The sequence below is a fragment of the Chelmon rostratus genome, chromosome 5 (genome assembly GCF_017976325.1).
Source record: "Chelmon rostratus isolate fCheRos1 chromosome 5, fCheRos1.pri, whole genome shotgun sequence".
NCBI classification, from domain to species: Eukaryota; Metazoa; Chordata; class Actinopteri; order Chaetodontiformes; family Chaetodontidae; genus Chelmon; species Chelmon rostratus.
This window is the reverse complement of record NC_055662.1, coordinates 4,058,018-4,081,997: the sequence shown is the minus strand read 5'-3', so window position 1 is coordinate 4,081,997 and position 23,980 is coordinate 4,058,018. Positions and strand designations below refer to the sequence as shown.

Below are 23,980 nucleotides of genomic sequence, written 5' to 3'. Positions count from 1 at the left end.
AATTTAATGTAAACTAGCACACCATTTAATTTATGGTAACACACAATGAAACAATGTGATCACCACACTAGCGAATGCCTGCTTTAGAGGTGTCCTCGTTTTTGGGGCCATGCTGACAGCCACCCTGCATGTCCCTGTATCCGCCCATCTGCACCACAAAGTCTTACTGTTGAGCAGTATTGGCTAGCTACCAGCCCCTGACACAGTATTAGTACTGGGCACTTGACCAGAATTCAGAACAGGATTTAGTCCAGTGCATGTTTGATACACTCATCAACTTGTTTATGCCGTTGCCAGACAGTAAGTGTTTCACTAAATTGTCCAGAACGTTTGCCCGGCCAGCTGATGTCTAGTCAAAATCATTTTGTAAATCATATTCCAATCATTCTGATATATCCCACCAGGTTGGTATTTGTCGCGCTCACAAGTCGTAACATTTCAAGCAGACATATTCCTAACTGAGAGCTCATGTTTTCAAAGAGAAACGTTATTATTGGGATTCATCTTTGTATTATGACTGTATTCACTAAGCCGAGGACTTCTAGTCTGCTTTTACTGACAGTCATATTGATTTGATGGGCTGATGTGCTTAAGATGAGGGCACATGCCTGCAGGTGAAATCACAAAGCAATGCATGGTCTCCTGAGGTAACTGATGAAGTCAATATTAACTTCAATAATTATTAGGTACAGAAAGTGTACTGCCGCTGCTGAATTACATTTATCTAGGTTTGAGCACCTCATCTGCAGACGGACACATCCAGTTTTACTGAGATGTAAATCTAGCAAAACAAACAACACACCTAGACAATGTTTTTTTTACACCTCGCCGTGGTGAAAGGACACCAGAGGACAATTGTTTCTGGCGGCGTGCCCGGCTTTGAGGCTGAGGCCAGGGTCTGAGCTGTGTCGGGGAATATGCCCGGTGACAGATGCTCGGGAGACGCGGGCCACGGTGGAGGTCCAGGGAGAGCAATTAGCACAAACGAAGCAACTATGTCGTTAGCTGGTCTTTATTAGCCTCGGTGATCAGTTCAGAGGCCATTAGTCTCCTGCGATCGGAGAGAGCTCCCCGGTTGGCTCGGCCACATTACTGGCGTTTGTGATGGCGCGTGTGCAGAGTTTCAAGGTGGCGAGACCCACGTGCTGCTTTCCAGTCATGAAAGTTAGAAATCAGCTAGTTACCGACGCTCATATCTGATATTATGGATGTGAGGCTGTTTGGGGATCGCACGTCGCAGGACAAAACAACAGTGGGCTGCATTCGAGAATTGAGAAGAAATAATTTCAGGATTTGTATATTTAGCAGTTGCTCGTCTTTGATGCTTTGAGCAAGTAAAAGATAAAGACGTGGCCAAGAATCATTGCATGAAAATACTATGTTTTTATCTCTTTCAACTGACTCATTGTTTCCAGTAGCTTTAATCGGCACCCGGCAGTGGCATTAAAAATCTCTGTTTTTTTTAAAGTCTACCCTCCAAAGATGGTCAAGGGTGATGTCTGTGCGTCTAACGAGATGAGAGAGAGTCACAGCGAATGCCATAATGCGAGTGACTGCTGAAGTAACCAGCAGTCACTGCCTTGTCCTCACGTGGTTCCGCTTTGTGTTATTTATTTTCACAACTATTTGACGGGCCTTGTCTGCTGAAACCCGCCTAACGTGGTGGGAATCGCGGTACAGAATGTCTCGCTCTGCACCTTGTGTGATATCACTGGCTGGTGGGGGGCTCCGGGACATCTTCTTGTACACCTCTCATCTCCGTCCTGTGTTGCATGCTGGGAAAGAGCTGCCCTGTGTGTTGTTCCTCGTCTTTGCCCGGGCCCTGAGAGACTACCCTGCTAATGTTCCCCTCCTGTTTTACAGCAGTACTTCCTGGAACAGCCCCCCTACTAGTCATCAGATGCTACATTAAGGGAGCACTCTGAAGTCTTCCTCCACCACTAAGGGCCCCTGATAAATAACTTATGGGGGAGAGGATTCAAAACATCTCTCCTATTACTAGCCTCGATTCATTTTTTACAGTCCCTCGAGCCTCCCATCTGTCCTGCACTTCAAACGCATCTGAATGCTCTGAGATACTTTCCCTATTCCATCCTATGGGATCCCTGTGAAGGTAGAGAGGGAGGGGAGGCAGGGATGTGAGGGGGGGGCTGGGTAGAAAGAAAAGGAATATGACAGAGCCAGGAGCTTTGAGCAGCAGAATGCGCCGAAAGCATCTCTGCCATCACCTTCCCTTCTGACTATTCTCCACGGAGGGGAAGAAAGAAAGCATTTGAAGGCGCGGGAGAGGCAGGAGGAGGGAGGGAAAGATTTGTGGTTGAAGCGTCATTGTCCGGCTCAGAGCTGCCACTCTCCGTCAAATTATAACACGTCCAACAACTCAGCTTTTTCTCATTCGCAATTACAAATTAGTCCATTAGGCTGTCGGCTGCCTGTCCCCCTCTTCTCTGTGCTGGAAGGCGATGTGTGTGTGTGTGTGTGTGTGTGTGCGCGTAGGTGTGTGTGTGTGTGTGTGTGTGTGGTGTGTATAAACCCATAAGGGTGGGCAGATGGGAGGGAACCTTCCCTGGCTGGGAGATGGCAGTTTTAAGTCACATAACGAGACAAACAAGCAAACCAACAGTTGTAAGCTGATGTGATGTCGACAGTAATTGTCTTTGATGGGCTGGGGTGGAATGGGGGCGCAGCGGGTCGGCTTTCCACTGGTAGTTATGGAATATAAAATGGGGCTGCCTGTTTTCTGAAGGTATAAAAAAAAAAACCATACAGGCACCCATTTTTGTGAGGCCATCACGGCGGTCTTTTAGTCAACCACCCTATCAGCTTAAATGGATTTTAAATTAGCAGTGAGAGCACGGCTAACAACATATCTCAGCTGAAAGGAGCTCACTCTGCAGGGAGAAAAGCATACATGTGACATGTATGGATTTTGATGGAGTCAAGATTGCGTTCACTGATCCCTTTTATTGAGACCATGATTCTCCCCCCACCACCCTCCAGCGTTTGAATCAGGCCTATTCACATTTCAAGCAAATTCAATTTGAGCTCCGGATCAAAGATGTGCACGAGACCCATTTAGTGTAAGGTAATATCAACCGGGAGTGACTTATTCAAAAGGTGACAATCTAACCAATCAACATCACTGTAAATCACATAAAAATGTAATTATTATGCCTTTCCCCTCAATGAATCATCGTGACTTTTATCCAACGTGTGCATTTATAAAGCGTCAAGGTGGCTCCTCTGAAAGGGAATTCATTACTGAACAAACCCTTGTCTTTCCACTATCCACTATACTTTCCACTTCTCGAGTGAACCTAATAGGACCTCTCCTATTAAAGTATATTCTGAATAATACTCTGAATTACTATTCATGCAGTTTGGGCTTTAACTTGCTTGTTGATGTACACTATAGTCCAACTGTTTCTCCCTTCTGGCCACTATTGCAGCCAGTTGCTAAATGTCAATGCCCTGATGACTATTTGTGCCTTCAGCAGTGCACTGTGGATCTAGGTAGAAAGCACAGCTACAGTGTCTTGAATTCATAAGGCTGGTCCCATTTTATCACTAGGAGAGTAAACCTAATGAAATCATGCCGGAATTAAGTTGTTTAAGGGCTAAACTCTGGTTCTTGGTGGACGATAATGAGCATGCTATGCTGGAACCTGCCCCCCGCAACCACCTCAGTCTATGCTGAGCTACTAACACTGCTTTAATCATCCAGCCGGTCCAAAAAAAAAAAAAAAAAAAAAGGCACAAGCAAGTCTTTCAAAGGACAAATACGGTGTGGGGGATTTTGGTGAGCCAGGGTGAACTTAACAAGCAGGGATCTTACAGATTTAAAGGTACTGCTAAAAATTTATAGAGGCATGTTTGGACGGGGGCCATGGCGAACAGCTTGGCCAGCTGAGCAACATCACAGCGGGACGCCTAATAAGCTCTGCGCAATTTTTCACCCCATATTTTATCAATAAAAAAGCAGTTTAAACAGCCTCCCTCCGAACCGCAGCCGCTGCACTGCCTGCCATCTGGAGCCCTCTTTCATTTTATAATCCAACTGTCATTAAAATGCTTCTTGGCAGTTTACAGCTCGTTCCCCCTGTGCAGATGTGGAAGCGATCTTCAGACGGGGCCCTCTGATCAAAGTGTTCGCTGCTGTCAGACATAACACTTACCACCCTCAGGCTACCTTCCAGTCCTATCCGGACTTAATGCCTCCCATTATTTATTTATTTTCCCATTTATCAGGTGCACCACTCCCTGCAGCAGTTGCCCAGAGGTTACAGAAGCAGGTTTGGGACTGGAAGGTTGCAGGTTACGAGTCCTGTTAAGGAGCTGGTAAGCAAAGCATGTAACCTCCCTAAATGAACCGCTGGTGTTCACATTAGCAGAGAGTATGAAGAATGCCAAGTCACTCAGTCTGTCCCCTACTGTAGTGGTATTATGTTTGGTGGCTGGGCTGCAAAGACTTTAGAGCCATACACAATCACAAAGCTGTCATTTTTTTACACTCGGTCCATTAGCTCAAGAAGAACTATATTATTCTCTCGACCGTACAAAGAAGTCACCTGCAGTGTATCATCAAACGGCACTACTTATGCCCATTATGATGAGAGTGTTTCAGTCCTGCCTGTGACAAGTAGATCCAGGAGTACCAGAGCACAAACACAACAACACTGTAGGACTGTGTATGACTATGGTACAGAACGCCACTTAGCACAACGACAAGATGACCAGAAGTATCACTTTACTTCAATTACAAGAGATAAATGTGAGCTTTGTAACCTAATAACATGAGCGTTTCTGGCAGCAGACACAAAGGTGATGGCAGCAGGTCAACCCGCTGGCAGCGTCTCTGTATCATATCACGCTGCCATATTCACGGTGTGCACACGCATGACTAGCAGGCTGCCCAGCGACCCGCGGCCTCCTAACTGATGTGGCGCGCCGCGCACGGCGTTAATGCTCCGACCGGGTGTTGATTGAGCTCCCCTAAAGCCAGTGACGCATGTTGCCTTTGTTTGGCAGCCGTCCCGGTGTAAGAACCGGGGCCATATTCCGCCTGTCAGTGCCATGTGTTCGCTCTCCTCAGAGCACAGCGGCTGATGCCACTCAACCACCACCCCCCCTTCCTCCCACCCCCTGGCATCTCCATGGGCACCCCAGGCCTAGCAGGTCCGCACTAATGAAGTCAAATTAATTTAATGGATGCCCATGCCGCCTGCGTCTGTGGTGCTTGGCAGGGGGACAGTTTTAATGCCGGTCTCTGTCTGTGGCTCTAAACCTCATACATATCCAAGAGCGGCTGTACCTCTGTGCCCAAAACTGACAAGCATATCGGCTTCAGTTGTGCCAATGTGCCCTGCATGACTCAGAATTGATCTTCAGTACCCATAAAAACTAAAGCGGCAGGGAGAGTTCCACGGTTAACTTCGGAGAGGGGCCAGGTGTGTCCACTAATTAAAGCTCGCTGAAAAGGCGAGGGGAGAATAACTGGCAAATGAACATGAGTGACAGCCGTCGTTAATACCTGCGTCCCGCTTCCCCGAGCCTAAAAATCCCCGCGCTAACTTTTATGGAGTACTCTTTGATACAATAATTATTTTTTTTCCTGTAATCTTCCAAGCCATGTACCTTTTCCCTTAGCTGCTCCAGATCAAAGCAGGCTGGGTTTGTGCATAAGGGACTGCAGTGGCTGGGGCTTAATTGAAGGCAGCTGGCCCCTGTGTGTGTTTGGGCCTGATCTCAGCGTGCTCTCCGGGGTTCTCGGCTTTCCACATCACATACACACTCGCCCACGGAAAGTTCCCTTCAGAGCCCAAGTGACGCGAGGGCCTGCGGGGCTTGAGGTCTGGCAGTCGCCAGCCCATCCACAGGCATCTGAGTGTTTAGATTGACTCTGAGATGCTCAAGTGGTTAGCAACAGAAAGACGGAATATGTTTCTCTCAGTGGGTGGGAGAGAGGCTCATACTCGGAGCTCACTTCCTTTACTGTCCATCATCACCATTATGAGGGCTGCAGATGATCCTTGCCATAATGAGGCGAGGTCGTGAAACTTGGCTCTGGTAGGAAATATTTGGTAAATGGAGAGAAAATACAGACGCTGAAGAAATAACAATGACCTATGAGTTCATGATTTATGTGTGTTGATTTTCCTTGTAAAATTTTGACAAAAAATATGACTCGTGTACCGCTTTGCTGACTGGCCTCTTTGTCTGAGAAGGGAATTGATGCTCTCTAAACATTCTCTTCACAGCCACAGCGGACCTAAGCTCCATTTACTGATGTATTCCTGGCCTAAGAGGAAGCAACACTTCTTCAGGGAAACATTATCCGCGATGGCACTGGTTCCTAATAACAACAGGGAATTCTATATTTATCCTTGATTGCATATGCCATTTGTTGTGGAGGAAAAGCAAGTCCTCTTGCATTAGGAAGTCTTGTGCAGACAAGCCAAGGCTGGGACAGACATGAGTCTTGGTGCGCCAGCTCTAAACGCACACAACGTCTGTCTTGCATTTCTAGCCAGGATAAATGTGTAAGTAATTACAGTCCAACTATGTTTATTGAATAAAAACCCACTTAGACATTATGTTTATGCACGATCAGAAACACTCAAATCTTACATCCACGTACACAGAAACATTTGTGTCTTTTTTTTTCTCTTTCCACAGAACATCTGCACCCAATATGGAGTCAATTTTACTTTTATTACTCATGTGGAAAAATGTATATTGTGCTTGGATTGTTATTCAAACACAGAGCAATTGAAAAACAACGAATTCTGTGCAATGCTGCTTTGGAGCACGGTGGACACACTGAACACAAGGTTGGCCAGTGTAGCTGCCTGTTAAACCACTGCGCTGACGCTATGCGTTAGCCTCTGCTCGTGTGGACGTGGATTAACCGCTGGAAGGGTGCATCGTTCAAAGCGTATCACACGTAAAGTGACTTCATGTTCAGTACATTCAGCAGGTTTTATGTTTGATATTATGCTTTGTGCTTAATTATTTGAAAAGGTAGATGAAGTTATGCAACCAATACAAGCTGCGGCCCTCTTTGCACGACAAAGCACCGTGCCTGCTTTCATTTGTAACGCTAAAAACGACTTGTTGACAGCAGGGCCATCAAAAAAAGAAGCGCCCTGAAATGAATGCAGCGCACTGTACATGTGCAATTCTTTTCCACAGTACTAAGAATGTCCTGCAGATGTAATACTTCACCACTTGTCCTGCTTGATGCGGCATGCCATGCTTTCTCTGTCGCTGTATCATTGAACTGAAGGGATCTCAGGCAGAAAATTGTGCAATCGAGCGTTTCACCTGGCCATCGCTGAAAACTCTCCTATTACAGAACCAGGGCTCTCAGGTGGGGGGGGGGAAACAGTGTTTGAGGAAAACCACCTCTAAAAATGGATCTGGTCGAGGCGGAGGGGAAAACACATACCAAAACCTGGTGTTCATCCAGGCAACAAGAACTCCCTCAATAACAATGATCACGAGCTGTTGAACACGGCTGAACGATGACAAGATTTTCTCGGAGAGTTGGCAGGGCACTGGTGTTTCAAAGACAGAGGGGCTGGGTGTGTGTTATGGCTTTAACAGAACAAAGGGACGACTATTTGTTCTATTAACACTCTCTGCCAACACAAACAGCTTCGCGGAGAGGAGGCAGTAAGTGAAAGAAGATTACAGTCTTGATGCCATGTTACGCTTTCACACCTCCCCTGTTCTGAGTGGCTGGCGTGGCTTCGCTTGCCACAACCCTTCTATTTTCATCCACAATGCCAACATCAGTGCTAACCTTTAAGGAGGAATCCGGACCGGGCTATTGGGTGCCACATCAATGACGCCGCAGCCATGTTGGCTGTCCCCGCGTGGCTGTATGACATGCATTGCTAGTGACAGGCCGTCTTTGCTGATGTCAGTGTGCTGTGTCTGCTGGCTGGCCCCGCAGAAGCTTCAAGTTTTCCTCTGTCATCACGCCTCCTCTTCCCAACATGCACTGGGGCTGGGTTTCACCGCTGAGCGTGCCCTTACACTCACTTCCCTCCAAGCTTGTACACACACACACACACACACACACACACACACACACACACACACACACACACACATCACATACTGCTCAGACTAAGGGCGTTCTTCTTGCTTCAGAGACAAATCCAAATGTGCTCCCTGATCACCGCATACTTGTGCGCTGAATGCACAACAGATGTATCGCTCGGGAAAAAAAAAACACACACACACACACACACACACACACACATACACACACAACAAAAAAAATTAGCCTGCAGAGCACACATGATTTGGAGCTGAACTGGAATGCATGTTGCAAACAGCTCCATATAAATTAAAGAGATAAATGTTTCCAGGTTCGTGGTAATAGCTAAATGTGAGGAACATCAGGAGATGTTTATTTCTGGCCAGCCTACAAAGCTGGAAGTCATCATTATTTTCTTCTGAAAAGTTGATTATGGCATAACTCTAATCTTAACCTTAACCCTTCAACTTACTGGAGGCCTTACACCCAAACATCAGTGAAAATTAGGGCGGAATGGCTAATCTATCAAGAACAGAAAGGGGGGTGCTGTTTTGTTTTACTTTCAGCCTCAGCCAGAAAGTGAAAACTGAAGTGAATAGAGGAAGGAACTGAGTGAGAGGAAAAAGAGGGAGGGAGAGAGAAAGACAAAAGCAAGAGGAGAAAAATGACATCTCCATATTAAGGCCTGTGTTGCCGGTGTCAGGTCTAATTTCACAGTGCCTGTGGGGAGCTGAATGCAACCAGTCAGCTCTGGTCTCATCTCGTTCCTCCTCCATTTTGAATCAGGGCCGGCGAATCCCAAGCTGGGGGGAAAGGAATATTACTGGCAAATTGGTTTTAGATTAAAGGAGGTGGCGAGGCATTCTGCTTTCTCAGCTCTTTCCCAGGTGCACTTAATCTAATTTCATTAAAGAGATGAGGACGGATGATCACTTGTGTCGAAGCATTACGCCGGTCCATTTTTCCCGTCCATAAAGAAACGTTAAGGTTGACAGCGGCCTGGTGGGTGGCCTGTTTGTTATTGAATATGATGACTCTCGGAGCCCAATCTGGATCTCGCAAAGCAGCGGGGGGTCGGGGAGGGGTGTGTGGGAGGGGCAACATGCCTACATGAATATATATTACTGTTGCCATTTTCCTTCTTCCAAGATGGCGGCAGAGGGGGTGTCTGGTAATGACAGATAGAGAGCAGGCAGTAAATAAAAAGAGAAGAGACCAGAGGAGGATGAGATTTAAAGAAAAAAAAACGGAGGTGAGGGGAGCGGTGGTGTTAGCGAATATGTTTGAAATCCCCACAGCATGCTTGCTTTTCAATGCACTGCTAACTTCACAGGGCGTAAACCCACCACCCAAAAAATACATCAGCTGGGAGGATACCATTAGCTGACGAGCCATTACTGATAAGCCGGTAGAGACGCTCCGACGCGGTGATATTGCATTCATTCGGCACACAGCAGGAAGATAAGGGGGTAGAAGAGGAATTAATGTGTCAATCAGAGCCTGTGCTCTGCCCTGGCAGATGAGTACACCGGAGCCATAAAAGAGCTCATAGACAGGATGTGGTAATGGTCCTTGGAGACTCCCCCGGAGACAGATACACTTTCTGCTGAGTGACTGCTCGGCAAATAGGACCAAATAGAATTAGCCGACCCGGGTGTCCTCCGCCGTGGCTACGGCGATGCGGCGGCGGTAACGCACCTGACACGAGGCCAGCGTGTTAAGGGCTGCGGAGAATATGAGCGGCTCATGCTAACGTCTGGCACACAGACAGACGGCCACTGTATTATTTGCACAGGAGAAAGAACACAGGGGGAAATTGGAGGAGCCGGCAAGGACGGTAAAGTGGGGCCTAGCCGAGATAGGATGACACTTCAGGAGAGTGTGTGAACAAACTGAGAAGGGATAAATCCCACTCTATCTCTTTCTCAGGCTCTCCAATGACAGAAAATGACCGTCTTGACTTGGAGTATCTCAGACATGTCAGAGATTGACAGGTTTGGCTGGCTGATAGATTAAAGGTGGAGCAGGGAGAAGGTTTTTGCAACATATTTTGTGGTTGAAAGGACACTTCATGAAATTAAATTATGTCACCATGTTTCTTATCCTAAAGTAATTTTAGCAGATTAAAGTATGTCACAGCTATTAATCAGTATTAAAACAAAAACAAGCTAGAATACTTTCTTCAGAATGAGCCAAATGAAGCCAAAGCATGGCCTCAGACTTGAATACAAACAGCCCCTGTATTGCCAAGCGATTTACCCGACATGTGGTTTCATGAACATCTGATTTAGCATGGCTGCGCACAAACATGTTGCTTTAATAACAGTAAAGTCAGAGAATAACATAATTCTCCACAAGGAATCCTTAATTAGGTGGGCTTTAGCCCCCGGGCGCAGACATTAGTGAGGCAATTCAAGGTCAAGGCTGTTATTGTTTTTAAAAGAACGCTGAACGCTTGTCACTGTCAAACGTCGTGTAATCTCAGACATCAGACGACAGGCCTCCGAAGAAGAAACGCCAGTGATGAGAACACAATACCCGGCTTGTGATTGCATGTTTCTTCGAGGCCGGGGCCAATCTGCATAAAGATCCCCCCTCGCGGCAGCCTCGCGCCGAACCGGGGGTGACCCGGCAATCTCCGGAAAAATTCAAGAGTGACGCGTCCTGGAAACGCATCCCCGCGCGCCACCTCGAGCTTTGCTTTGATGCAAGCGGGCTTCACAAGGTGCAGCAATCTAAACTGACTTTGCTGTGACAGCAGCTCGTCAGTTTTATTCAAATACAGTGTAACTGATTGCACCCCGGGGGCACACCTGGAAGCAATATTCTAATTAAGTTAATCTGTGAAATCCTGACAATGTGGGTGTTCAGGTGGCTGGTAATCTGATGTGAAAGGACTCTTTGTTTTCGTTGGAAAGATACGGGAGGAGCTGGCACCTGTTTCAGCAAAACGTTGCAGAAAATTATCGCTGTTGAGTTATCCTGAGTGCGGGCAATTACAAATGACAGTGTTTGTCTTTCTCCTCATGAAACCCAGTTTTTACGCCGCTCCCCCCCCCCCCCCCCCTTCCCTTCTTTTGGTGACGGCCTGTCAAAGCATTTCTTTTCCACCGTCTTCTTCTTTCGTCAGCAATTTGCTACGGATGGCTCGCAGCTCTCATCAGCGTGATTATGATAATACGAGTTCCCGAGGAGATGAAAAGGTCAGCGCTGCTTTCGCCTTTATCCAGATGTTCTTTTCTTCTCCCGCTCGTGTACGTCAACAGTGCATTTCCAAAGATCCCACAACACTGAAACTTGTTTTGAAATACGCTGCCATCCATTTACATTTCCTGCTGGCCGTAAATGAAAGCTTTTCTTTGTGCAATACCTGTGGTCCTTGGAATGGAACACGACCATCATCGGAGCAATGGAATGTGTTAACACTTACCTCTCAGCCTCCATTCTTACTTAGATAATAAGCGTTCAAGTAGGGCGTTCACATTGTACGACTGTATGACGGAGCATCGCTGGGCCATCACTTTCTGGATGCTGATGCAAGGCTAATGTTGCGGAGGAATATGTAGGGATACATGCCTTCTCTTTGTTAGTAATATTACACATATCAAAACACGTCACAGGCCTGTATTTGTTTCTTCTTACGTGGCCTTTAAAGACACGGGTTCACGTGTTTTCGAGTCAGTCTTAAAACAACACTGACGTGCCCACGTGTCCGCTGAAAGTTCACTGTGCACATCAGTGCTGTTTTAAGATGGACTTGAAAAAACGAGCCCCCCCCAAAGACCGAGAGGCAGAGGTTCAGAAGTGAGAGTGAAAACGAAGAACTGAAAACCATGAAAAAAAAGAGACATGAAAAAGCAAGTAAAGGATCTAGGAGTGAAAATCAATACTTTTACACGAGCAAGCCGACGTAAGCGATCACACGACTGCAGCCCCCACTCTGTTGCCTGCTCACATTCATGATTTATGTATCATGTTTAGATTATAATACATACACGTTGTTCATTGGCTGCATTCGGCATTAATTTTTACGAACCAGTAATACATTTACAAATTGGGTTTCACGAGCTAGAGTACCACTTTACGACTATTGATGGGAAGTATATGAGAAGAGAAAAGCCTGAACAAGCCGAGCTGCAGCCTGGCTCTTGACAGTGGACTGTGCAGTAATTGGTACAAAATTCAACAGACAGTTGAAAACTTGGCAGCGATGGGTAACAGTCTACCATATCTTGAACTGTATCCCAGTCCACCTAAACTGGCTGACATAAGTGGTGCCAAACGGCAAATACGGAACAGACAGAGGCTGACGCTTAACCAACAACATACCGCTGAGTCCGTACACAGCGATGCATGTTTTTTCTGTCTTTTCAGTCGTGTTGCTTTGCAAACTTTTGTGTAGTAAATGTAAAAATTCGTGACACTATATAGAACTGTTGCAAGTCTCAAGTAGCTAACAGAGCAGGAAGGAAAAGGAAACACTGAGAAGCTTCCCTCCTATTTGCTTCCCTCTCTACCCCCCACAGTGATGCCAGGGAGCCGTATGGAGACTGACAGGCCTGCTACGTCTCCCTGTCGTGTCAACTAGCTAGCGCCCTCGGTTCCTTCTCGCTTCAATGAAGAGATAAAAGCCTATTGACTTGCCAGGCTACAGTTAATGCAAATTGGGCCTGCTATCAATGTATTATTTATAGGGAGAGCTGCAGACATTTCCACAGAACTGGGAGCTAAGCTTACAGGAGATTAGGCATGCTATCTCATTCATTTACCAGGGAGTAATTGCTAAACTGTGGAGGAATTAGAATGCGCGAGGTTCCCCAAAGGCGTTTCATCTTGTAACCAGGTGGCTGCCATCAGACAGCCACCTCCAAGTCTGGGATAAACAAATACACAAAAGTGAAACTGATAGGCTACATCTGTCAAACTGTCGAAAGGTTAAAACTTGATGATGTCACTGTTACAAGCAAACCAAGCTGCTGATTGTTCCAAATAGATCCGCTGTGCGTTTGTTTTTACATTTGAGACTTTTGAAGAAAAATGGAGCCACTGTTAGCGCAACTCAGCTCTTTTACAGAAGCTGTCTCTGTTAAACAATCCTCTCTGTTTTAACTCGACCACTGTAAAACTCTCAAACGTTCGACTAAAAACGACTACATGGGAGGCACAAAGTGTAGCTGTGGTATCGCCACCTAGCATATTAGACAAACAAGCAGACAGGTGATAAGAGCCATGCAGTAAGATTAAATGCACACACACACACTAAAGCTTATTGCATGGAGCACATGCTATGATCTAGACTAGAAGGCACATTGAAGACGTATTCAGGCACAGTGCTCCTAGATGCTGTATCTTTTTACATCGCAAAGTAGAAAACTAACACTGCAGAACAGCTCCTTCCTGTACCGCGTTTTCTTTGTCAGGTTCGCGCTCTGTAAGATGTGAGTGATCAGCAGTGGTGAGACCGGCACAGCGTCTTGTACCCCTCGTCTTTTTTTTTTTTTTTTTGCTAACAACACGCTACGACTGTCTCCGTCCTTTAGTCGTGAGCTCAGATTTATTATTCACAACTCTCAGCTACTTCATGCGGTGGGTGAATAAACACAGGAAAAGCACTCTTACCTTGTCGTCAATGTCACTCTCGCTGTCACACTGTAAGAGAAAAGAGACAGACACACAAAGTATAAGGAATTATTCATTTGGCTCCCCCCAGTAGCCCATAATCAGTGCAGATGTTATTTTTGTGTGCAACCTCTCATTCACTGACAGCCTTCAGTGCAAACGGCAGAGGATGAAGAAGGAAAGGAGAGTGTGGTAATCTAAGAGAGTTTTTCCCGTTTCAAAAGCAGCACAGCCGCGCAGAACGCCATTCTGGTGTTTCTGTCGCAAATTCAATCCAAGAAATTAAAGAAAAGATGAAAAAATGAATAATGCCATACACTGGGTCCTATTATAAAGCGCCTGTTCAATGACTCTGCATTCAGCTGCAGCTTGTCGTTTAGCCTTTTAAGAGTGCTTTAAAATTGGACGATAGCATCTCAAGGACAGAGAGAGCTTAGGCTCTCTGAATACTCAAACACAGCACCTATTAAGTTTGGTATTTCAGATCCACCTCGTGACAAACCCATCTTTAATTTGTATGTCAGACTTCCACAGGGATAAAGGAAGCAAATAACAAGAGACGTTGTATTCTGAAATATGCCGCGTCTATCGCAGCCAAAGGCCAAATCACCGTCTGTTTAGTCAAGAAGTGAAATGTTTTTTTTTTTTCCAACACTTGAAATTTCACCAGTCAAGGCAACTCACCATTAAAATGCGAAATGATCAGGCTCAAATATCTTGAGAAGAGGTTTGGCTTTGAAGAAAAAAAAAGAAAACGAGAAAGAGAAAAAAGGCAGACCTTGTAGCTGACAAACGGAGGGCCAGAGCCTTTCATTCCTGACGCGCTCACAGGCACAGCATTCTTTTAGCAAATAATAAGAAAAATGATTAAACTCAGACTGAAACAGGAATTTCTCGCTTTCACCCTTAAAGAATATGTGGAGTTACAGTTAAGTCAATAACCCTTACATTAGATGCTTGATTGGTTAGTTCGGTGCATACAAAGCACATCCTGTCCTGTAGTTGAAATACTGTAACAAATTTTATGGTAAACACAACCACGTTCCTCAGCTGAGAGCCAGCCCTCAAGGTCCTCGCTTGCGCTTCTCACATTCAGCTGTCGCGAGGCGCTCCTGGCTGGTGACCCCCTCCCCCCGGACAATAGATAGAGAGGCTGTGGAAACAGGAGCGGCCAAGCTGCGGGCCAGTCCCGCCGGACCTCACAGCGGGAAACGCGAGGAGCAGAGCAATTCAAGCGAGAGAGCCACATAGAGAGGGAGAGGGCCCCCGGTGAAAAACTGCCATCAATCTGTCAATTAAGTTCCTGTGGCAACATATTTAAGTGGAGCCTCTTTATTTTGTTTGACTCCCTTTCAGAGCCGGGCACAATGAGGAGGGAGCTGGGTCAATGGAGGCACAGCGGCCCTTTGTTGCGAGTGCGGTGGGTCCAAATGTATAATTAAGTAACGAGAGTAATCAGTGCAAGGGCTCAGTGGCCAAGATCTCTCAGAAGGCTGGGGGGAGGAGGGGTATGGGGGTGGCTTTCATGCACCGTGACCCTACTCTGACGAGGGATACAGCAGGAGTCCTTGCTGACGGAAGCTTTAAGTGAAAAACATTGCGGCGCAGCCCCCTGAGGAGGGTTTATTGTTCTGTTTGCATCTCTATCTGCAGAATAAAAACTCCAAGAAATGCCTGAGCTCCTTTTGTTCGCACTGAAACATTCTTACACAAGTCACAGAACAAGAACGCAGACCTGTTGGAGCATAAATACAGCAAGAGGACACGGTGACTATGAGGCTTTCTGCTTGCTGAAGTGATGGTTGCTTGTCTTTGTCATTCCAAAGCATGTAGTGGCATCAAGAAAGAAAGTATGAAAGCAAAGGAAGGGTGCCTCACAATGCTGTGGAAAATGTCCCTGACTCAATGCAAAAATGGCCTGACACTTTGTATATGTATGTGTATTGTGCTTGTGTAAATATGTTTGGAAGTGTCACTTATATTAAATGTTCTTGTGCTATATACATACATATACATATATATATATATGTTTGTGTGTGTGTGCCCATTTATAACCTAATGTTGATTACTTGCTCTAAAATGATAGAAAATGGCCCATACTAGGTAATAACAACTATTACCAGAATGAGGAAATAAAACTCTTTAGTATGAACGTACATGCCCACATGGAATGGAAAATTAGCACTAGGGGCTACATTTCTATGCAACATGTCTGCTTTTCTCTCTGGGAATGTTTGCAAACCCTAATTTCTGGGCTTTTGCTTGTCAAAAGACCTTCATTACAGAGTGCAGGGCATTAAGAAGAGAAAGTGGTTTAGGCTTCTTGTCAATCAAATCCCCATTCAGACTAAGCATTCGGGACAAATTAATTGCCAGCCATTTCTGTTCGGGGCACATCACAACCTGTAATCACCACCCATTTGTTCCCTCACCACTGTGGCATTTTATCTGAAATGACATTCAAAACATTGTTTTCCTCCATCCTGATCCATCTATGCATTAAAAAAGAGGAAGATTGATCCAATCTGTAACTTCGCCCTACCCCCAGGAAACCAGTGTAAATGCGTTCTTAGCATGCAGCTGAACAGATGACTTCCATCTCACAGCGGCTGTGAGTTCCTCTCTATTACTGGGGGCGAGTGTAAACCCTCGGTGATGGAGATGAGCAACTGGCTCGGTCTATTCCCTGGGTGCATGCTTGGCCTTGTTGTTGCAGCAGTAGCCATGACACTAGAGATGAGCCCTCACAAGGCCGGAGCTGGCGAGGAGGAAAAATAATATCAAAAGAGCACAGCATGGTGCTTATCCTTTTACAAGAAGCATGCACTGCAGCAGAGCGTAAAGAGGAATACTAGCTACGGCTCAGACAGAGACAGAGAGAGACACAGCACAGCAGGGGAGAGAGAGGCAGGTGGAAAAGGGGAACAAAACAACAGTAAGAACAGGCAGGGGGGATGCTATAGAGATGAAGGGATGGACGGATGGAGGTGGTGTTAGAGCAGTTTTTGTCAGTATTGTATGCGATTGCACTGTTGGGCTATAACACTTGGTTGAGTCAAAGAAAAGAATACAGCGAACCCATAAAAGCTTAAGATTGGCTCATGTTTGTGAGTGCGTGGGTGTGAGAAGAAGACCACCTCATTTAGCACCCTATGCCTCCGTTAATGTCGACACCGGGTAAAAGATTTTCAGCAAGGCTACGCAAGAAAACCAAAACGGTGAAAATGCAAATCTGCAACCCCAAACAGAGAGCTCCCGAAACAGCACGTCTGGTGGTCAGGGGGGACTTTGTTAAAATCGGAGAGATATGCAGCTCACTAAGCTGTCTGACAGGAGCCAAGCCCCTAGTGGTTTGTGTCTCTCATAGATGTTCACAAACCAAACAACCCCCCCTACCCAAAACAAAAAAAAGCAAAAAAAAAAAAAAAAAAAAAAAAGGGGGGGAAAAAACTGGCTGGCTCTTCAGAGGCAGGGAGCAAGCAGCAACATCTGCACCTGGCAACCGCCAGCTATACGAAAGGTAACGGGGGACCAGCTTCAGTGGATGGCTCATCCACAAACCTCCCTCCCTGCATCCCACCTCCTCTCCAGCCCTCCCTCCCCCTCATCCAGCACATCAGACGGATGCGTTTGACATTTACACAGCTTTCAACACTTCAGAGACGGGAGATTTATTCCGCCAGCGGCCCTGGCTGGAGCCAGGCCTCGACCTGGGCTGGCCCCCATGACGACCCTGTAGCTCAGCCCTGAAACGAGGCAGGGCCGAGGAGGAGAGGAGCGAGAGGGGAGAAAACAGAGAGGGGGAGGGAGGGATGGATGTCTCGATTCTCCTGGACGTTTTCTCTGGCAGATTCCAATGGACGTGCAGAGGGAAGACAATAAGCGTTGCGCATCCCGGAGCACATTAAAACGACTGGCCAAATTAATCACGCAGTTCCACTTGTCACACTCGGAGGACGGTCTGCCATGAATTCTGCCTCAGAGGTAGAGAGAAGAACAGAGGAGGAACTTGCCCGGCTACACAAATGCTGGCACGGTGTCAACGACTGCCTGCCTGAATACTGATCGCAAGCCTGTACGCTGGAAAAAAGGCAAGATGGTGGATTGTTTAATTTACAAATACGCAGTCAGTAGACGTCAGCCGATAGTGCACTTTTAAAGGCTGATACAACAACGATAGTTCAAAGCTGAGTCACTGGCCAACGTCTTCAGTCCAATGCGTGAATAATGCAAAACCTCTACCAACAACTTCATCATACTTTACAAATAAAGCTGTCTTGTAAAAAGCAAACTTTCACTGAAATATAAATCATCTCTGGTGACGTGGTGTACAGAGCCTTCATGCAAAACAGTGACGTCGGCCACTTTCTGTGCTCATAAATCGTCCCGAATGATTGCTCTCGCAGGTAAGTGCATGCAACACAATTCATTCCGATCTCCTTTTCAAGCATATTTCAGTTTTGGAGAACTCATTTAATCTTGAGGAACGTACAGTCTGCTAGTCTCAATCACGCTGAGATGAATGGGAGAAGTTGTTCAAAACCGAAAGCCCTGCCTCCTGGGAACAGACTTAGCAACAGCTGCGACTGTCACACACTGCGCCGTAGAGATGGACTCCTCAGATACGCCACTTTCACTAAGCCGTCATCCAGTTCATCTGCCAGTAAGCAGCTTGAGCTAGTTAACGTTCGTTCAAATGTTAGCTACCATTCATTCGTCATGCAAAAAAATAGCCCTCAAACGGCTTTTCAAACCTGATCTGTTAATGTTTAGGGAACAGCCTCACACTACATCTGTCTCTCCAGGGAGGTCCAGATTAGCTTCGCTTCTCTCGAGCTGCAAGTTTTTACAAGTTCGGAAAAGTCGAGGCAGCAGCAGTTCAAATGATACACTCCTTCCCAGTGTTAGCATTTGACTCTTTTCTAAATCGATATCTGGTGCTCCTCCAGCCAAGGGCATTGACTGACACCTGATTTGCTTCGAGTGATGCTCCAAAGTCTTCACGGTGGTCGCACTCGGCTCGAGGCGTGTGAAGGAAAAATGAGTGTTTCCTTTCATTTGCATTGAGTGGCACTCCAAAAGCTCTGTGGTAGCATTAAAAGCTCCAGGAAGTTGGAAAAATAAGATCATTTCAAAAATAACATTTATCTCGTCAATACATAGATAATTGGATGAATGGAGGTAAAGGTTGCAGAAATGATGAGGTAGGATGGATTAGCACAGCGGGTCTCAATAGCGCGAGACCTATTTGAGCAGGATAGGTTGATTGAACATGAAAACAAGGCACATACAATGCATAAAGAGGTCATGTAACTTTAAGAGACCGATTGAAAAACTAACCATAATATGAAATCTTTAAGTCTAAAATTTAGAATATTTAACAAAAATAAATCATTTTCAATAAACATGATTTTGATGTGTGCTACCAATGTACATGCTTTTTCATGTTAATCATGTTCATGTTATTTTTTTAAGTGTATTTGCTGCAAGAAATCAAGGAAAAATAAGAGAGCTGCCGGAGCTGCTGGCATTTAAGTGTCACAGTTGGTTTCTATTCAAAATAAAAAATCAAAAGGATGTATAAAAGGAAAAAAAAAGATATTAAGCATAAAAGTATTTGTGCGTTGACAATTCGATTTGTTAAGAAAGCTTGCCTGGCTGTATCAAAGTCAGTGCAAGAAGCGATGCCACCAGATTATGTCTTCACAGTACGTGAGGAAAAGAACTTAGTGATAAGTGAGAAGAAAAACATGCTGCATGTAAAAACTGAGGAAGGTCCAAAGAGACTCTGACTGAGCAGTAAAACAGCAGCAACACTTGATCCCCTGTTCAAGCGAATGAGGTGACAAGCCAACAATGCACTGACGAGTGAAATGGCTTCAGTTTAGAAGACATCTCCCTGGGGACGTATACTGAGACACCCCTGATTGTAAGGGAGAGAGTGCTGCCAAACCCAGATCTCCTAGAGTGCGAGCGCACAGAGGGGGTAATGGTCCATTTTGATAGTCGAGGACCAAAGCAGTGTCGGATGCTGGTGGAACAACACCAATTTCCTCCCGCAATTTCCCTCCTGCGGGCGCTGGGATGAGGTGTGGGGACGCAGGTGCTGTGACCACTCTGATGGGGCGTGGAGGCAGAGCCTCGCGTCTCGCTGAGGGACCTCCTGCCAGGCCCCCAAACGTCAGGGGAATATCTGAAGGTCTTTTTGGCCTTGTGGCGAAGGGTGAAGCCTTACTTCAACTCAGCTCTAATTTATCAACAGAATGTTTTCTCACCCTCCTCTGGAACAAACTCAGAAAGCCACGAATGGCTACAAAGTTGAGGAGGTGATGGGTACTTGTCGAGCTTACTTGCATGCAAACACGTAAGTGCTGAACAGAGTTAAATGCAGAGGCTCAGCACCTCTGCATTTAACCACAGAAAGAGAGAGAGAAAAAATCAAGTGATTGCTCTTGACCCCAACGAGCTGTATCTGAAAGCACCACCTAGCAAAGTGATTTGATCACAGGATCAAATCTATACAGCCATTTGACCCTTGACCTCCCCCGCAGGCAGCATGGGAAGTCAGCTGATTACCCTGGGTCAGCCTAGGAGCTCTGGATTAGGAAAGTATTGATCCCGGCAAAGATGTAGGGTCCCGAGGGAATGCGATTGAGAGAAAAAGCTCTGCCGGGTAGAAATGATATCGACCGGCAGAAGAGGCCTATACAGGCTCTCACGTAAAACCATATTTGAGCTCGGGACCTCGGAGTAGGCTGTGCAAACAGAAGGACGGCTTCGGCAAAAGCTCCTTTCACAGAGGCCCATTGAAAGAGGACAGAGGGAGAATGAGAGTGAAGGAGGATTGAAGAAGACAAGCTCAGAGAAATGCTCTTTGCATTAGCCAGACACACACAGGCCTCTGGTTCAGAGCTGACACACTTAAGGGAAGAGTCAGCGGGGGCCATGTAAATCAAGCCGGGGTGAGGAAAGATATAGTCCTGACCTGGGGCCAAACTAAGCAGACTTTAACATTACCCAGAGTCCATGTAAACAGCACTGAGACCTGGCAGCGCTCTATTTCACTTCCATGCAAAGTATGTGGTGAGGTCGAGGAGGGAAGGGGGGGGCGGAATGCATGGACAGATTGATGGTGATAGTAGTGGGGATAAACTTGAAGAGCTGTCCCCCTTCTTCGCTAAATTAAAGGGCCGCTTTGTCCTTTCCAAAAAGAAATCCCTCAACCTTTGCTTTCAGCACTCGCTGGGGGAGTGGCAGAGCCGGCTGGGCTGCTGCTGGTGTGATCCTTGGAGTAGTTTGGCGAGGGAAAAACAGACAGTAATGGCAGATGTATGAGGGAACAGGGAGCATTTATTCAGCTCAGAAGAGAAGGAAGAAAACTGCCAGGAACCTGAAGGGACAGGGAATACGCAACTGTGTTATGAATATAGTCGTGGAAGAAAAATGGGGACATAGGGAAGAGAGAACGAGAGAAAACACACTGTTATATGTTTTTTTTTTTTTTTTTGCACCTCGTCTTTCACAAGGCTCCCTTCGGCTTCTTCTTGTCTCCGCTGACCGCGTGGCTGTAACTAGCTCGCCATCTTGCCTTCAGAGGTAGATGCACACACGCATATGCGCACGCGCAGCCCTCCTCGCCGCCTCCCGGTGTTTTGACGCGGCCCCGGGCCCCGTGCTGCTGAGCTGCCGCGGCAGACACTGGGCATTGGAAATTTAAGTCGGGGCGTAGGAGAAATTAGGCGAGGAGGCAAGGAAATGGGATGTTGACTTGAACTGGCCCCGGGGGCAGCTGAGAGTCTCCCTGTGCAGCTCCGCTGGCTGCCTGACAGTTTGATGGAGCGAGTGGAGGCTTCCCCGCGGCCCGAGCCGCCGTCTCTAACACTGATGTAGCTCAGTGAGGAACAGATTGAGCCTCCAGGCATCGCTCTGTACTGCTACTCCCCTCCTCTCTCACTCTTTCTCACTCTCTGTACTGCTACTACTAGCTCTCTCTCTCTCACTAATCCTGCCAAGCCAACACACAGAAACACGTACAGCATCTACATGCTATACACATTCGCACAAACTCACATACAGTATGCACACATTAAGACACTTAGATACACAGAAATAACAGCAACGCCCACAGAGAGCTTGGCTCCCTCCTTCCCTCTCGTCCCCACGACAGTAATGTGATGAGCACTACAGATGCTGTTTACTGAGCGCTGGCCAACGCACAGGGAGAAGGCGGAGGCGAGTGAGGGTGGGACGGAGGAAGAGGCAGAAGGAGGAAGAGTAAGGGGGCTGGCAGGCCTTAGCCGTAATGAAAAGAATCTGGCGGCGGCCCACTGTGTGCTGGTCATGAGAAGCATGTGCCGCCGGGGGGCTCTACTGCTAATTTCAGGGGGCAGCCAAGCGTTTCACGCTAGACTTGTCATCGGGCCAGAGGGGGCATTCATACTGGGTGACAGCAATTGCGAGAGGGCGAGTGGGGCGGGGGGTGGTTTGGGGAGGGGGACTGAGGAGAGGCGGAGAAAGCTTCAGCTCCCCTCCCCCTCGCTGTACCTCCTGTCCCCGTGTCTGCAATGATCAAACGTTATTGCAGGCAGGCTACAGAATTACAAATGAGTGTCCCGTGGAAACGGCTGGAGCTGGATTCAGCTGCTCTCGCAGCTCGTACCTCTCCTCAGGTGGCCACGAGGGGCACACCTCGTCCTCCGACCCCCGCTGTCCAAACAGGATTTATGGTTGCATCTTACACGATGATAATAATCGCTTCAGAAAGAGGCGTTTCATAAGCCCACGCAGAGGCTGCCTGTGTGTTTGGCTGCCTCGGGATGGGCAGTGTGGATAAAGTCAGTCACTGAAAATGTAATTTTACGTCACACGATCAATTTGCATGTTGTGATAAAGCAAATATTTTGGAAACTCAAGTGTAAGACAGTTTGGGGATAAAAATAAGCAGATGCTCTAGTTTGGATTGGTCAGCAACTTAAATATCTGACAAATCAAAGTACTTCCTCTGCCCGCTCGCTGATAGTCTGATACACCCCCAAACAACAAAGGGATAGATAACCTCAGCAGAAACACTAAGACATGATCCCTGCTGGCTGACAAACTCTGATCATCTTAAAGTATATATCATCATATTGCCAAAGTGTGGCCCCACAGTGTCCTTGGTTTCTAGCACCTCCCTCCATCTTCAGGACTGGCAGTCTGTTAAAGGTGAAATGACCGACGGGCACATCTTTAATCAGTGCCATCGACTGGCCTGAGGATTTGGTGCGCACTTGGGGTTTATCTCTCAACTCACGCTAGATAAAATGAGCACAAAGTCACTGGAAATCATTAAGGGTGGAGACGAGACGAGAGGGGGAAAAAAAAGAAAAAACTGCCAGTCCATCCTGTGGATCCTGTGAGTGAGGGAGGGAGGGTGAGGCTAGGTGGGTGGGGGGGGCAGGAGCTACCAAGGAGTTGATGCTAACAGCTGGCAGCCTCCCCCTGAAAAAAAAGAAGCGGCTGGCTCTAGTCTGGCAGCCAGGAGAGGCAAGCGAGGGACGAGCAGGGATGAAAGGAGGAGTGTGAGAGATGGAGTCAGTGATGAAAGGTGGGTGGCTGATGGTAGATGAGTGGATGTGGGATAGGGTGGTGGTGGTGGTGGGGGGGGGGTGGGTTAACCGGCTTGCAAGGAGAAATTTCTGTTCATTGCCTCTGAAACAAGCCGTCACATGAGAGATAAAGGAAGGGATGGGAAACAGAAAGACAGAGAGCGATGTAGAGTGAAGGAGGCGAGAGGAAGGGAGGAGGCAGCCACATTGCACATCTTCAGGCTGTGAATAATTTAGAGGAGCACTGGGGAGACGAGACGAAGATGAACACAAAACACTGGCAGCGTTTGACCTAGAGCTGCAGCTACATCAGTGCACATCACAGAGCGGAGAGCTCTCTCTCGCTCTCCCTCTTCCTCCCTCCCTCCCTCTTTCTCTCTTTTCTCTCTTTTGCTCTTCATCTGCCTCCCTCTGTGTCGGGGAGGAAACAGCTGTACGCTATTCTTGTTTTGCCTCACATTCTATGAAACTCAACAGAATGGCTGACAACTCCGTTTCATAAGGATCTCTTGCTCTCCCCTCCTTGCTCCGGGCGCGCCAGAAGAGTCGGAGGAGCCTCGCGCAGAACTGATGCGAGCACATGCAGGCCATACGAGGCCGTGGAGGCGGATCCGTGTCCCCTGGCACATACGCGACTACCGGCACCATCACATCATAGGAGAAGGGACGTTTTCACAGCATGAAAGAGTCAAATTCAAAGAGCCCGCACTTGATTCTTACCACCTTG

The 23,980-nt window shown here is 47.0% G+C and overlaps 1 protein-coding gene across 9 annotated transcripts in view; it reads right to left on the bottom strand.

Moving 5' to 3' along the window:
- fbrsl1 (fibrosin-like 1) overlaps positions 1 to 23,980 on the bottom strand; it is a 267,107-nt gene that overhangs the window by 74,315 nt on the left and 168,812 nt on the right. For all 9 annotated transcript variants that reach the window (XM_041936625.1, XM_041936617.1, XM_041936624.1 and 6 more), the window contains one exon: positions 13,667 to 13,696. In XM_041936625.1, coding sequence (XP_041792559.1) covers positions 13,667 to 13,696 — 30 coding nt within the window. The remainder of the gene's footprint in view (positions 1 to 13,666; positions 13,697 to 23,980) is intronic.